At 34.8% G+C, this 15,378-nt stretch overlaps 1 protein-coding gene across 3 annotated transcripts in view; it reads left to right on the forward strand.

The window, feature by feature from the left end:
• The window catches only part of ARPP21 (cAMP regulated phosphoprotein 21), a 134,120-nt gene that overhangs the window by 109,192 nt on the left and 9,550 nt on the right, over positions 1-15,378 (forward strand). The window contains exons 1-5 of one of the 3 annotated variants that reach the window (XM_087915741.1): positions 8,901-8,941; positions 10,684-10,850; positions 12,331-12,463; positions 12,852-12,893; positions 13,489-13,572. In XM_087915741.1, coding sequence (XP_087771867.1) covers positions 12,332-12,463; positions 12,852-12,893; positions 13,489-13,572 — 258 coding nt within the window. In that variant the 5' untranslated portion in view covers positions 8,901-8,941; positions 10,684-10,850; position 12,331. Of the gene's footprint in view, positions 1-8,900; positions 8,942-10,526; positions 10,851-12,299; positions 12,464-12,851; positions 12,894-13,488; positions 13,573-15,378 lie in introns of those variants that run through there. The other 2 variants (XM_087915742.1, XM_087915740.1) reach the window with 2 other exon arrangements.

A 15,378-nucleotide genomic window follows, 5' to 3' on the forward strand; every position in this document is an offset into this window, starting at 1 on the left:
ATTTCATCTAAGTGGCAGAAAGCGGTGGGATTTTCCATTTTCCTTAGTTGGATTCCCAATTTCTCTGCTAGGGTGGGGTTGATTAGGCACTGGGTGCATCCTGAATCCAACAATGCTGCAACTTCCTCCCCCTTCCCTCAGCTGGGGATAAACAGTCTTGGGGTAGAGTGAGTGGTTCAATTGGGTCACTTACCAGCAGGTCATCTTCTGGATCACTTTTGGACTGGCTCAGGTATCCTCAGGGTGTTGGGGATTCTTCCTCTGGGTTGAGGGGGAACTGGAACCTCACAGCTTCTTGGCTTCTCAGGCCAGATTCCTTTCCTTGAGGGTTGGATTTTCAGGTTTCCCCCCCTGATGGGTGGTCTGGCTTTCTTGCAGGGGTTTTTGAACAGCATTCTGCTGCACGGTGCCCCTCTTTTCCACACTTAAAGGAGCCAGCTAGTCTTGGGGTCATGGTGGTTTGGGGTTTGAAAAATTCCTGCTTTCCCTGAGGTGGAGATCTTCTCCAGACTCTGCCACTGTGGTACTGGTTACGGGTCATGTCTATCTCCACCTCCTCTACCATCCAGGTACCATTCATGCAGGAGGTTTGGGGCCCCATGGGACAGGCAGGCAGTGTACAGGTAATTGTTGAATTCATCTTTGAACCAACAGATTAGGATATCTTCTGTCCAGATGACTTGGCCAGCCAGGTCACAAAATTCTTTGGTGTACTCAGCTACCAGGCAATGGCCTTGCTTTATGACTAATGTGGTTGCGGGCTTTTCTGTTGGCGAGGGGGTCTTCGAAGTAGTGGCGTAGGGCTGTCATGAATCAATCAAGGTTCCTCAGTTCTGAGGTGCTGACATTGTGGAGAGTACCATCCATCTGGCTGCTGCCCCTTCTAGGACCAGGGTGATGACTCGCACTTGGGGCCCCTGGGTTGGGAAATTCCGCCCGTATTCTTGCATGTAGGTGAGGACTTGCACCAGAAAAAAATCCCAGTTTCTGGGGTTCCCCATCAAATGTTACCCCTATGGGTGGGACCTTTCTCTGCAGTTATATGTCTCTGGGTTGGCCAGGGTTAATTCCCTTCTCTGGAGTGGCAAGGGGTTGGTTACCTAGTATGGTTGCTGGTCTTCCAGCTTGTTCCAATGTCCGATCATTCTCTGCTGGATCAGGGGTGACACCTTGGGTTCTCTCAATTTCTGGTGCACTCACTCTCCTATGTTGGCGACCTGGTTCATCCCTCACATTGAGGTCCTCCAGGGCTTCCCTCATGAGGTGATTTATGTACCATTTCAGTCGGTCATCTGCCAGTGGTTCCTCAACCCATTCTTCCTGATGAGAGAGGGCCTCCAGCTCCATTTTCCACCTGGGTTTATGGTTTCCCTGGGTGAGGGTTACTCCCTTGGTTCTTCCATCCCAGTTTGGTTCTCTTTTCCTATGTCTATAGACCACTGGGGCTTTGTGGAATTTTCATAGGCAGATTCACTGATGGGGTACACAAAGTCAGTGTCTGGCTGGGTAGTTGTCAAAGTTTCTCCCCAGCATTCGGCTTCCCCTTTCTCCTTGCTATATTCGGACATTTTTGCAGGTTCCCCTTGGTAGAGTGAGGTTTAAAAAAAAAATCCTCTCTGGGTTGACCTCTATTGCAGATTCTGCTTTATGTAAGCACTGGACTTTTCCCCTTCAACTGAAAAAAAATGAACTTCTGAAAGCTAGATATTTCAAAAGGAATCCTTTATTGAAAGGGAGTGAATCCTAGCACTAGTCAAAGCAGAATCTAAGATGCTTTTAGGCATCAGTAATAGATAAAGGGAGTTCAAACCCCTCCCCTTATTTAGATGTGGATTTAGTCAAACAAAGAACCAACATATTAATTCCCCCCTCCCCTTTTCTGGGAACGTAATTTAGAAGAGTTTCCCAGGGAGTATCTTCCAGAGCTGGAATTTTTATGGTCCCTTCTCCTCTTGCTATCTCTCCAAGAGGTGACAAGTTTCTAGACATCTGGCTCCAGTCTTCCAGTTGTATATCATGTGCAAGTTATACAGATACAATATAAGATTTAATATATTCAGGTTACATCAAAAAGGATTGCTTGTATCAACTCCCCCCCTTCTTCTTCCATTGAAGAATGGCAGATACATGGATCTGACAGTGGCTTTAAATAGTTTTTCTTTCTGTGTAAAAGGGGAGACTGCGCTTACAGACATTGTGTCTACTTGTTTTATAGGAGTGCCAGTGCCAGGAAAGTTTTTGTTGGTGGAATCTAGGATTATTATATACCCTGAGGCTTATAACTTTGTATAATTTATCAAAGATGATTATTTTGTTTGGATCTCCTGTGAAGCCAACTAAGTGGACAAATCAGAAAAAAGCTGGTTATTGAGGTTAAGACAGTTTTTCCCACTTATGATTGTGTAAAATATAAACATCCAGAGAAAAAGCAAGAAAAAAAATTATAATTACTTGTCTACTGGCGATGTTTTTCATTGTACAGAAGTTGAAGAGATAGATGGGATGACATATGTGTTGTTTTTACCTAAAGGATGGTTTATGTTTTGTGGAGCTTATGCGTATGCGTTTATACCAGCTAATGCGATTGGTGGACCCTGTACAACTGGGCGTCTAACGACTGTTATGGCAATTGCACATGCTAAGAATATAAACAAGGAAACCAAGTTATATTATAAGGTGATGAACTCTAGTCTTTATCGTGATCCTCGATTTTATAGAGAACCTGTATTGGATGATACAGTGGAGAGAAATGGACATGTACATATCCATGTACACGAGGATGCATCTAAGCATAAAGAACCCCACATTATTATCTATACTTATCCTACAGAGGGAAAAGATCAGCACTTAGTGATGCTTATTCTGAAGATTGTAATGATGAAGTAGTAGTGCTATCTAAAGTAGAAGCAGAATTCCTAGGAATATTTGCTTGGAGAGCTACATACTATAATAACCTGCAACTGGGACATTTAACTTGTGCTCTGGCAAAAAGCATTAATGTAACTTCCTCTGCTATTGCTGCTTTAGCCAATGAGATGGGAGAAATAAGGAAGTCTGTGCTACAGAATAGTGTAGCAATTGATTACATTCTATTGAAGATGGGTTACGGATGTGAGGAATTCGACGGGACGTGTTTCTTTGATATAAATGACAAGGTGCATTTTATTGAGTCTAAGGTGAAGGTTTTACACAATATAACTACACATTTAATTCATATTACAGATAGTAATGCATTAAAGAAACTATGGAATGGATAGACTTCCTGGTTGCCAGATCTTACTTGTTTAAAGGAGATATTTTTTGGTGTTGAGGTAATCATTGTAATAGGACTTATTTCATGTATTTGTATCCAATGTATACCTGTATGTAAGTTGTTTTTCCGCTGTTATAAGGTGCCTAAGCCTAAGAAACAGGAAGTAGCAAGTAAACATTTAAGTCAGCAAGAGGTTTGGCTTATGTTGAGTTGATGGTAATTCTCAGGTGTAAGATGATAAAAAAAAAAAACAGTGGAAAAAACATATATATTTACCATATATTTACCTATTACACCTAAAAAGATATAGAACCAAAGAGATTCCATTTTTTGTTCTTAATTTGACTTTTTAGAAAGATATTTGAACATTTATATAAGAATGTCAAGTTTGTGTAACTTGTTATTGCAAAATTAAAAATATTATGTCCTTGGCTGAAGTGGTTTTTTTATTTTTGGCTTGAGTTTCCATGTATGAGATACGAGGTTGCCCTGACATTAACAGATGTTAATTAATGACCTATTGTGTTAAGTGGACACAACAGGAAATCTGATGATGATGGGAGCTAGGGGATTTCCATGGAGGAGTCTGGGAGGAGTTATAGGATGGGGAGGAGGAGTTATAGTATACCCAGGCCTACCCATTTCTTTCTGATGAAAGTCCCTATAACTCCTATGTGTGAAAAACAAGAAACATTATATAATCATTTAAATGTGATATTGTATAAAAGACTGTAACCATTTTAAGGGAGTGTCTCCTTCTCCTAATTAATTAATTGGGAGTTGGGGTCCTATTTGCAAATATCTTTAATAAAGCCTTCTATGGATCCTGGTTGTCACAGTCTGTTATTTTTATTCAAATCTCTCATTCAGGGTATGAATTCCCAAATCCTGTCTTGCTGGAGTTTATCTTGGGATAAACTTGGGATATCTAGGGATTGGATAAGCCAACATGGGTAGTTATGACTGCAATGCAGTTTGAATGGTAATTGTTGCTGTAATTGAAAAATTGTTAGCAGCATTTTCATTATTTAGTATGAATTGAAGCAAAAATGTGATCATAAAGAATTAAATCTGGATTCTATACATTCTAACATGCCTACTTTTTGTTGCTTTTGAACAAACTAGTGTAAGAAAGTAAAACTGTTTACTTCATAAATTTAATTACATTTGATGATTATTGGATGACTCAACCTTCATTTCTAATAGATTTATTTAAGTTTAACTAGGATTATTTTTAAAATCACAATCTTTATATTTATTTATTTATTTATTTATTTATTTATTCATTCATTCATTTATTTATTTATTGTCAATTGCTTACAAGATAATAGGAATAAGTAAAAACATAGTTATGAATACATGGATACATATAAAAAAAATAAAAGAAACAATAACACAGGGACAGTAGGCACTTTGGTGTGCTTCTGCACACCCCCTACAGACCTCTTAGGAAAGGGGTAAGGTCAAGAGTATATAGTCTAAGGTTAAAGTTTTTGGGATTTGGGAAAGAAACCACAGAGTCAGGTAGAGTATTCCAGACATTGACCACTCTGTTGCTGAAGTCGTATTTCCTGCAATCAAGTTTGGTGCGATTATCCTTGAGTTTGTATCTATTGTTTGCTCTTGTGTTGTTATGGTTGAAGTTGAAGTATTCATTGACAGGTAGGACATTGCAATGTATGATTTTATATACTACACTTAGATGGGCACTGAAGGTGATGTAGTTCTAGGTTTTCTGGGTCTAGAATTTCGAGTCTGGTGGCATAAGGTATTCTGCAATGAGTAGAGGAGTGGAAAACTCTTGTGAAATATTTCTGGACTTTCTCAACTGTGTTAATATCAGATATGTCATGTGGGTTCCAGACTGATGAGCTGTATTTGAGTATTGGTCTAGCAAATGTTTTGTATGTGCTAGTTATTAATGTAATATTACCAGAGAAAAAGCTACATGAGATTAGGTTAACAACTTTTAACACCTTTTTATCTATGTAGTTACAGTGGGCTCTAGCACTTAGAGATGAGTACTCCAAGATCCTTGACAGAGTTTGGATCATCAACAAGGTCTTGACTATTCAGCCTGTATTTTATTTTCTGATTTTTTTTTTTTGCCAATATGTAGGACAGAGCATTTATTTGTTGAGATTTGAAGTTGCCATTTGTTTGACCATTCTGATACATAGTCAAGGTCTTTTTGAAGGCTGGCAGTATTGTCTGTGGTGTTGAATAGCTTTACATCATCAGCGAAGAGAATGCAGTTGCTTATGATATGATCACAGAGGTCATTTATGTAGAGTATAAAAAGAGTTGGTCCTAGAACATTGCCTTGGGGGACACCACTGTTAACAGGTACAGAATTTGATAGGACGCTCCCAATTTTGACCATTTGTTTTCTGTTTGACAGGAATGTTCTATCCAGTTATGCAGGTATCCAGAGATACCATAAGATTTTAGTTTTAGGAGTAGTTTGTTGTGTACCACTGAATCAAAGGCTTTACAGAAGTCTATGTAGATTGTGTCTATTGCTTTGCCGTAGTCGAGTTGTGTAGTCTGTATGTTTTTGCAGTGTAAGAGTTGCAGATTACATGATAGTTTTTTCCTGAAACCAAATTGTTTATTAGAGTAGGTTTTTTTGTTTCTAAGTGGAGGATGATGGATTAGTTAATAATTGATAACATGACTTTACAGGTGACGCAGCATAAAGAGATTGGTCTGTAATTTTCAACTAGGCTGGGGTCTCCCTTTTTGAAGATGGGGATGACAGTGGCTTGTGACCATAGTTTTGGCAAGGAGCTGGTCCCGAAAGATTTTTCAAAGATTATGCTTAGAGGTTCGGCTATGGCAGTGGATAGCTTTTTTTAGAAGTAGGCACATATTCCATCCGGTCCAATAGATGGAGATGGTTTTAGATTGCATAGTGCTTTTTCAACATTGTCTTCTGTAAAATCGATATGTATTAGATCACTGTAGTTGTCTGTGATTTGACAAGAAAATACTGGGCATGATCCATTGCTGTTTACAAATACTGAACCAAAGAATGTGTCAAAGAGGTTGGCTTTAATAGTGTCGTCAGTGCAGTCTTTACCATTAGGTCCTTTCAGGGGTGGGATGGACCTTGAGTCTTTTAGTTTGTTGTTTACAAAATTGTAGAAAGCACGGATTGAATTGGGGCACAGAAGGTTTTCTTCTTGTTTAATGTGATAATTGGTGCATTCAGTTTTTATCTGGTGGCATAAATTTTTGTATCATCTTTTGAAGTTGGCAACGTTACCAGATTTGTTTTTCTGCCAAAGTGATTTCTTTTTGGATTGAAGCTTCCTTATTGTTATGGGTAATTTGTTTTTTCTGGTTTGGGGAGTTGTTAATGGTACAGATAGTTTGATGACTCTTTTGGCTTCAAGTAAAAAGATGTTGTAATGGTCTTCTATGGTATTGCATCCAGAGAATAGAAATTGCCAATCAAGGGATGAGAGATCGTTGTTTATAAGATCATAGTTGCCTTTTTTGAAGTTATAATTGGGAATTCCGTCATCATGATGATATTTGTGTGAATGTATATTGAGACAAAAGTCAATCAAGTTTTGGTCACTGTTGTAAAAGGGTTCTTTAATTTGTATTCCATAAATTGAATTCAAACTATTGCAGAACATGTGATCGAGGCAGTGGTTAAGTCTAGTGTTGTTGGTTACTAGTTGTTCTAGTCCCAGATTTGTTACTGCATTGTAGAAAGTTGCATGTGTGGGTTCAGTTGTACATTTGTTAAGGGTCCAGTTAATGTGAGGTAGATTGAAGTCACCAAGAAAGATAAAAGCATGTGGGCAGGATGCTGCCTATGTTAGTAGTGTATTTAGCTTGTTTGCATGTTCGATGTCATAATCAGGGGCTCTGTAACATAGTAAGAACCGAAATGTGATATTTAAGGACAGTTCAAAGATGATGGTCTCAGGGATAGCAAGCTCCTGGGTAACTTGGATGTTTTTTAAATGTAGGGACTTGTTATAGAAGATAGCAACACCACCTCCCCTACAGATTTCACGATCTGATTGGTAAACATGATAGTCTCTTATTGTGCTAATGGAGTCAGGGAGAGATGCGTTGAGCCATGTTTCACAGACAAATATAATGTCGAATTTATCCGTATTTAGTAAGAGGAGAAATTCATGTATTTTATTTACAAGGCTTCTTGCATTGAGTAGCTTGCATTTAAGGCCAGTTGTAGTTGGAACAGAGGTAGTTAGGAGTGTGCGTGCCTAGTTTTGAGTAATGTTGGATTGGATGGGGGGGGTTGGATGCGGAGTTGTGGGTTGTGTGACTTTCTTTTGATGCAATCAACTCTGTAGTCAATGAGGAGGTCCTTTTCTCCATTGTCAAGATGGTTTTTGAGTTCTGCGCAGAGTTCACGGAAGCGGATTCTTTGCAGTATGGATATGTCTGGTCTTGAGCGAAGTTTTTTGTGGTTGGGATTGATTTTTGCAATGGCATTTATTGTATGAATCTATATGCGTTTGCTGGACTCATTTTTGCATACAACTCTACAAAATTTTGGGGCCACAGAGCTGTCATTGTATTTGCACCCAGGGCCATCTCTGATTATTTCAATGATATCTTCAGGAGAGATGTTTGTTGTATTTGAGTTGCTTATGATATCACAAACTTTGGTGATGTAGTCTGATTCGTTGGTGTCTTCGAGACCAAATAAGATGGCATTTGGATGTTTCTGTTCACATTCCATGGTGTCTCTGATGAGTAAGGAGATATTATTTGTGGAATTATTTGATGGGATAGTTTGTGGCTGTGGTTTGGTGGTTATTTTTGGTTGTAGTTGTGATTGTAGTTGTAGTTGTTGTGGGTTTTTGAGCTGATAGATACTCACTTATCTATGCTGTATTTTTTTTTTCAAGAGAGATTAGGCTTGCTTGTATAGTTGTTTCAAAACGTGTTGCTAAGCGTTCTTCTATTGAGTGAATGAGTGATTCTATGCTTTCAACTCTGTCAGGCAGGGTACTCAGTTTGTTTAGCTTAGGAGAACATGATGGACATAGATAAAAGAATGTATCTGAATTTTTAACCATATCAGCTAGGCTTTTGTTTGCGTTTAAGCAGGCAGGGTGGGCTAGATTGTCGCATAGGCAGCATTTAATGTAAATTTCGCTTTTGTTGATAGTTTCAAGACATTTGAAATGTGCAGGAGTCTGGGAGGTCATTGGTAGAGATATTTTTCTTTTGTTTTGGTTTGGAGTTTTTGGCTGGAATGGTCAATGGCAATAGTACACTAATCAATTACAATAGCTAGTTAATGTGATAGGTAGACAGGTTGGTAATTAATAAATGTTAATTGATATGTTAGAGAACAAATCAAAAGTAAGGTTACTTATTACTAAAAATCAATCAATCAATCAATTGGTTATTCAAATCACTCTAATCAAATAATTTTGCTAAGTAACAAACAGCCTTATTTATTACAGTAATTACAGAACACACTGGTCAATTAAATTCACTAAATCACTGATTTTACTAATCAGATATTCAGTAATTATACTATATGCACTAAACACTCAATTATACTAATCAATAAAAACAATAAATCAATTAATCACTTGATAAAAATTAATTATTTTAAAGAAATTGATTTTTACCCTTTGCATTGTTTTCAAGCAACACATTCAGAAATTCATGGATTATTAATTGATGGTAAGTAAATATCATTGGATTAATTTAGAAACCATTAATATACTTTTTATAGTGATTGTTCTCCATCCATTATGTTTTCTATTAGATAAAATAATAACTATTATGTTTTTTGAAAGCATTGTTTTTAGATGAATACATAACTCTTTCAATTAGTCTGATAATTGGTTTCTTAAACTTAAGGTATTCGACTTCATTTTTTCTATTGGATTGGCTTTAAGAATATTTTTGAGATAACTGTGTTTTTACTAATAAGTTTCAGCTAATATTAAATTCGAAGTAGGGAGATAATGTTGTATAAAAATACAGAGAATAGAATAGAAGTAGAAATGAGAGAATAGATATTGCCTTGTGAAATATGGTATGCCTCAAAAAATCTAAAAGATCTAAAAAGGGGAAAATTAGAATATATTGTATATTGAATATGCCTGAGGCATCTTACAGTGGTTGCTGCAATTCACAATATAAATTGTAAGAGTCCGTTTGCTATATCAGGTAAAGCATCAGCATGGGAGATTGTGAGTTCTAGTCCTGTCTTGGGCACGAAGCCAACTGAATAACCTTGGCCAAGTCAGTTTCTCTCAGTCTTTGGAAGGAGGCAATGTGGCAAATCACTTCTGAAAAAAACTTTGCCATGGTAGTTTCCAACAGTTAGAAATGATTGAATGGAAGGAAAAAAAGTTACAATTAGTAGCATAGTAGCATTGTATAGATATACACCATGTATTTTTTCAAAGCTAGAATCGCAATTTCATTTGTTCAGTATAACAAACATTGTTTGGGGTAAATGTCTATGGAGATTCTCATCCAGGTCATGGTTGTCCCAAAAGTGCTTTTCCCAAAGGCAACTAGACTTTATTGGGTTTTTTTTCTTTGACAATGTTTTGCTTCTCATCCAAGAAACAGCTTTTGAAAAGCACCTTTAGGACACTGGAGTACAAGCATAAGTGAACATGTCTGCAACTCCTTAAAAGCAGCCATTTCTTTTCCTGAGATGATTAGGCTGCAAATTCCTGGGAAGAGCTACATTTTGTTTAAGGAGCTATAAATGCTATATGTACATTCTCATATTTGCCAGAACACTTGCCCATCTCTGGGTTAATAGTCAACTGCCAAACCAAGTTCTCTAAAATGTAATTGTGACATACCTTAGCCAAATACCTAGGATGTTTCTGTCTCTCCTGCAGTAATCATTTTTTTCTTTTACATCCTGATAAATTCTTTCTAATTTCTATTTTTAGAACTATTAATTCTTTTGAACTGTTTCAATGTTTTGAGCTTATTAAATCAGCCATTTGTATTATTGAGACCAGTGTTTATTGTTCTTTGAGAACAATTTGAATTTGTAGCTTCATTTACAGAGCAGATAACATCCTTCTTTACTTTAAGGACAATATTGATTTCCATTGAAGCAAACATAAAATACTTTTTTTAAATACAAAATGTTAGAATTCACTAAAAAGGTTAAAATTGAAGTGACTAATCTTTGGCACATAATCCGCAATTGTTAATTTTAGCTCAGTGCGTAGGAGCTGTTATAAGTTGAACAGCTTGCTCTAGCCTTCATTAGAGAAGAAGCACAGTTTTTGAGACTGGTGGAGCTGGATCAAGCTGTGAAAGTGATTTGCTTAAAGCTGGTCATTAGGGTTATAAATCTGGTCTCTTTATTTTATCTTTTAATTTTAACTATGATTATAACTCTTATTATTGATTTTATTCTTTGTTCTTTTTTCCTTTCTTGCCAGGTTGATGACAGTGATCTGTCAAATTCTATAAAGGAACAGCATGGAAACTGGCATCCTGAATTGTTAATGGGGTCATGGCATTCACATTGTCATCTATCACTTGTGTGGATTTAACCACTGAGAAGCAACAGAAGCTGAAGGGAAGGTATCAAGAATTACTATTGAAGGTAATTCACACCTTTGTATCTACCTAATGACAGTAGCTTTTGTCTATGCGTGCACCTGTATATACATGTTGGATTTTGCATGAATATAATTGCTAGAGTACATACCAGATCATACAATTTGTAGAATTCATGCTAATTATATTTTAAATTATATTTTAAACTTAAAACTATTTAAAATTATAAGAAAGAATCTAGATATCAATTTTGATATAAATGCTTATTAGTTACAAAAAGATGCTATTATCCCACCCCACCCCCAAAAATTGTGCTAATAAAAATGACTTGTTGATTTTATAAATTTACATTTTCATTTATTGCTATTTTGTCACACTGCTCATACAAAGAACTGCAAACCTTGAAAGGAAGAATGTTCTTAGTCCTCTTAGTCCTTAGTTCATTTACAAAATCATGTTCAATTTTCTGAATTTCTGACCACAGTGTATGCTATACATTTTCTTTTAAAATAAACCAGAACAAAGATTAGAGGCATCTCTTCAGTATGAATTACTGTTTACAAAAGAAACACAACAAAATTTATATCTATCAAATAACCATCATTATATAGGCAGTAGGACAAATAGTAAAATTTGTTAAGAATATATTGTCTTTCTCCAATATATTTTCCTTCTTACTTTTTTTCCCTTTAAAACATAGTGGGTGAGAAGAACAAAAAGTACTAAATTATTCATGAGATATATTTGACAACCAATCAGTATGGAGGTATCAGAGTGGTATTTTATGAATATTTTTAATTTTAAAAGCTATGCTGAAATTCTGTACAAATAACTTGTGAAATGAGAGCAAAGCGTTGCTTTTAAGATCTTCATGAGAGTTATCTAATAAGAGTTTCTGGGAGGATTTTAACAGTATGGGAGAATGAGATGCGATTTGGAAAGGGCTTTTTAATTTTATAGTGGAGCTGTCAGTTTGATGTCTATCAGTGAAGAGTATGAGATTTTTAATGCCAAGTGAAGAATTAATATTTTTATTGAGTCATTATTTCTTCAAGATTGTCTTTCTTTCTTTCATATGTGTGCACATGTGAATGATTGAATGGGTTGCTATGTGCTGATTCCTTTTCTTTTTCAAAAGAGATTGTATAATAGAAAAATGTATATTTCTTGCCCTGCCACACCTAAATTGGTTACTACTTTGTGGCAACATCTTCCTGGTGAAACTTTTCTTCCACATGTGCAAATTTTACAACTACAGAGTGAAAGATGAGGGAGATACATAAAAATCTTCATTTTTCTGTTCTTTATTGTGATTATTTCAGTTAATCCAAACTATTTGTTCATGTTTAAACTCTTTAGCCTTCACCTAGAATTCTTCAATCCACTACTGTGTGAATTGTACTGAATTCTGTTGGGTTGTATTATGCAATAAAATGGGAATAAAGTGATATAAATTTCTGCCTGTCTATTGTTTGTTTATGACTTGACATTTTAGGTCATTAAAAACTTTTCTTTAAATTTCTGAGAATGTCTGAGCAAGATAAATTAGAAGTTGGAAATGAGCTAGACTCAGCTCTCTCTCAACCAGAGAATTGCATTCTTAACAAAACAGAAAGTTCAGAAGTAGATGAAAAAGAAGAATATGGCAAATCAGACCAGGTAATAAGAATTGGCATATATTTTCTAATAAAGCTGAATTCCTTTTCTCATTTTAATTTTATTAGATATTATAATTTTAGATACCCTTTGTTCATTTTCAAATATTAGTATGTGGTGAATGCTTCTGAAAGATTTGCTAATATTTGCTAACATGCTAACATACATAACAAGAAAGAAATAGGATAAAAATTAGATGCAGAAATTTTTATTTAATCTGGACCATATAAATAAATTTACTAACATAGAAACAAACACCTTTATGCCTTAATAGTATCAATGACAGAGATAAAGGCAAATTATTTGATAGCTACCATATGAAGTGCTATTATTTTTATTATGCATATTTTCTACTAATACATTTGAATGTGTTGTCGCTTGTTTTTCACAGTTACAAAGTGTTAACCAGAACCAGCAGAAAAAGAGATCCAAGGTAGAGGTTTTGTCTGGTTGCTCAGAATTGCAATAAGTTGGCTTGGGATAAAATTTTACATTACAGGGCTGGTAATGAAAGTTTATAACTTTCATTTAATTTATGGTTGCAGATTTTTTTAAAAATTTTGCCTCAGTTCAGTTTGCTGCTCTTTTAATGAATTGATTTGTGTAATTCTGCTATTTAAGGGGGGAAATTACATTACATTTATTTTTTCTTCTCTTGCCAAACTTCATGCTTTCATGCTTACAGATGTCCAGTTTTCAAAGATGGAAAGAGACAATTAAACTATACTTTCTTATATAAATATATAAATTAATTTGTTGCAGATAAGTATCGTGGTTTTGAAGATTCAAACTTTTGATGAAAGTTTACATTGTAATTTAAGCAAGTTTTTCAAAAGTACTGATTTATTTTTCAGTTATCCTAATTTCAATTACTCATCCATTATTCTGAGAGCAGCTGAGCAGTTTATTCTTGCACACCAGTTAATCTCTTTTTTAGTTTTATCATCTATGCATGTATGTATGGATATAAACATACATACATAGTATTATATTATTTGTTTAGAAATTACTTTACTTCTCTATTTCAGTTGGGAGGAAAGGGGAAACTTGTACGAAGCCTTGCTGTTTGTGAAGAATCATCTCCTCGTCTTGAATCAGACACTGACAATCAGGTATCTAAAAAAGTTTTCTAAGCAGCGTGAATAATTTTCCTTTTCCTGTGCATGATAACAGTGTACATTTATAAAAAAAATAATTTGGGGGAATGAAAATGGCTTTTCACATGAGCATACTTTATTTTTAATGTTTTTAGTATATTTCTTTGATATACATAATCAACAGTATATCACAGGGTATTATTTGCTCTTTTTTTCCAGAGCCCCTGAAAATTTCAACAATCAAAAGGAATTCAAAAGAATTCAGATTAATAATTTTTTTGAAAAATCAAAAAGTTATAATTGTTATTTTCTCTAAGGCTGTCTCTTTTAAGGATACACCAGATATAAGATTGAATCACTCTGGCTTCTAAGTCATACAAAATCTTCATAGAAAATTATTGTTTTAGTTTATAGTTACAGCTCAATTTTTGACCCTATAAATAATAGTAATCTCTAAAAAAAAGTGCATTGTATTCCAGATGGTTTATTTTTCTGATTCCTGGAACCAATCTTTCAATATTGCAAAGTATGTATTTTATGAGTCTGTAGTAGTATTGTATGATTTAAGTAAAAAATAATAATATATTTCAGATTTTGGCTATTTTTCCTTTAGCACTTATTGCAAAAAACTTACATTTCTATTTGCTTAAAAACATAAATTTAACAAACACAGAAACCAAAAGAAATTATTTCTTACTTGAAAGAAAATTATTTTTCTCAACATTTTTTACTTGAAGATTCAGATATTAATTGAAGAATGAGATCGGCCCTAGAGAGGGAGAGGAATGATGAAATGAATGTTAAACTTCTGTTAGCACAAAAATCAAATCACAGTTAAGTGTACTTTTTAAAAGTTTTCTCTATTAACTTGAATTCACTTCTCTTCTGGAGAGGTTTTTTTTTCTCTGTCTGTTTTTTGAATGACCAAAATTCACTGTTCCATATCTTAATAAGCTGTGGGGATTTTATATATTCTCTTGCTGCACTAAGATGATATTTATGCAGTATAACAATCAACAGGTTCTTTTATCAATTGTGGGTAGTTATTTTGAAAATGATTCAAATATTTGGCTCAACTTGCATTATTATAAATGTATGGCTTTTGTTATGCATTTTATTTGTATTTTTTATCATGTCAAATGGAATCTGAAAGGAGAAATATATAAATATATCAGATTGTACTAAATGTTGCATGATAGTTTCTGATGTTTTCTCTACAAATGAAAAAAGAATGTTATATTCTATAGGGATTAGCAAACTTAGAAGCAAACATCTTTTCTATATTGCCCCAGTGCCATTTCTTATCGTCCTTACTTGACTCACCATAACATATCACTCCAAAATGCAAGGATTAAGTATATTCTCCTACCAAAGCTGCATATTGAGGATAATTGGCTTCATATATTAATTAAATAACAAATATACTATTTGGTTTAAAGACTGATGAATTTTCCATAGAAAAGTTAGATCAGTATATTCATTTCATTGATTGAAGGAACCTGGAAGAGTTATATCAATGGAAATGCATTCGTTTTAAAGTTAAGTTGGATTTTTCCTTATTAGTTTACCTAGCTGTTTACAAAGCACAGAGTACGTCATCAAAAAATGTATGGTACATTGCCAGAACTATAGAGTATGGACTGTACTACAAACCTGATGTTTGTATTATATTTGAAAATTTGCCTTGATTTTCCTGTGCAGGAAAAATCTTGTTTACCTGTATTACTTGATCAAAAAGTTTACCTGATCTCACACTCTGTCCTTATTTTAAAAGGAATGTGGCCTCTAACATTGTTATATTGGCTTATTGGTGTACTACTG

Source organism: Pseudonaja textilis, chromosome Z (genome assembly GCF_049901715.1).
Source record: "Pseudonaja textilis isolate UNSWEBS1 chromosome Z, rPseTex1.2, whole genome shotgun sequence".
Lineage (NCBI taxonomy): Eukaryota > Metazoa > Chordata > Lepidosauria > Squamata > Elapidae > Pseudonaja > Pseudonaja textilis.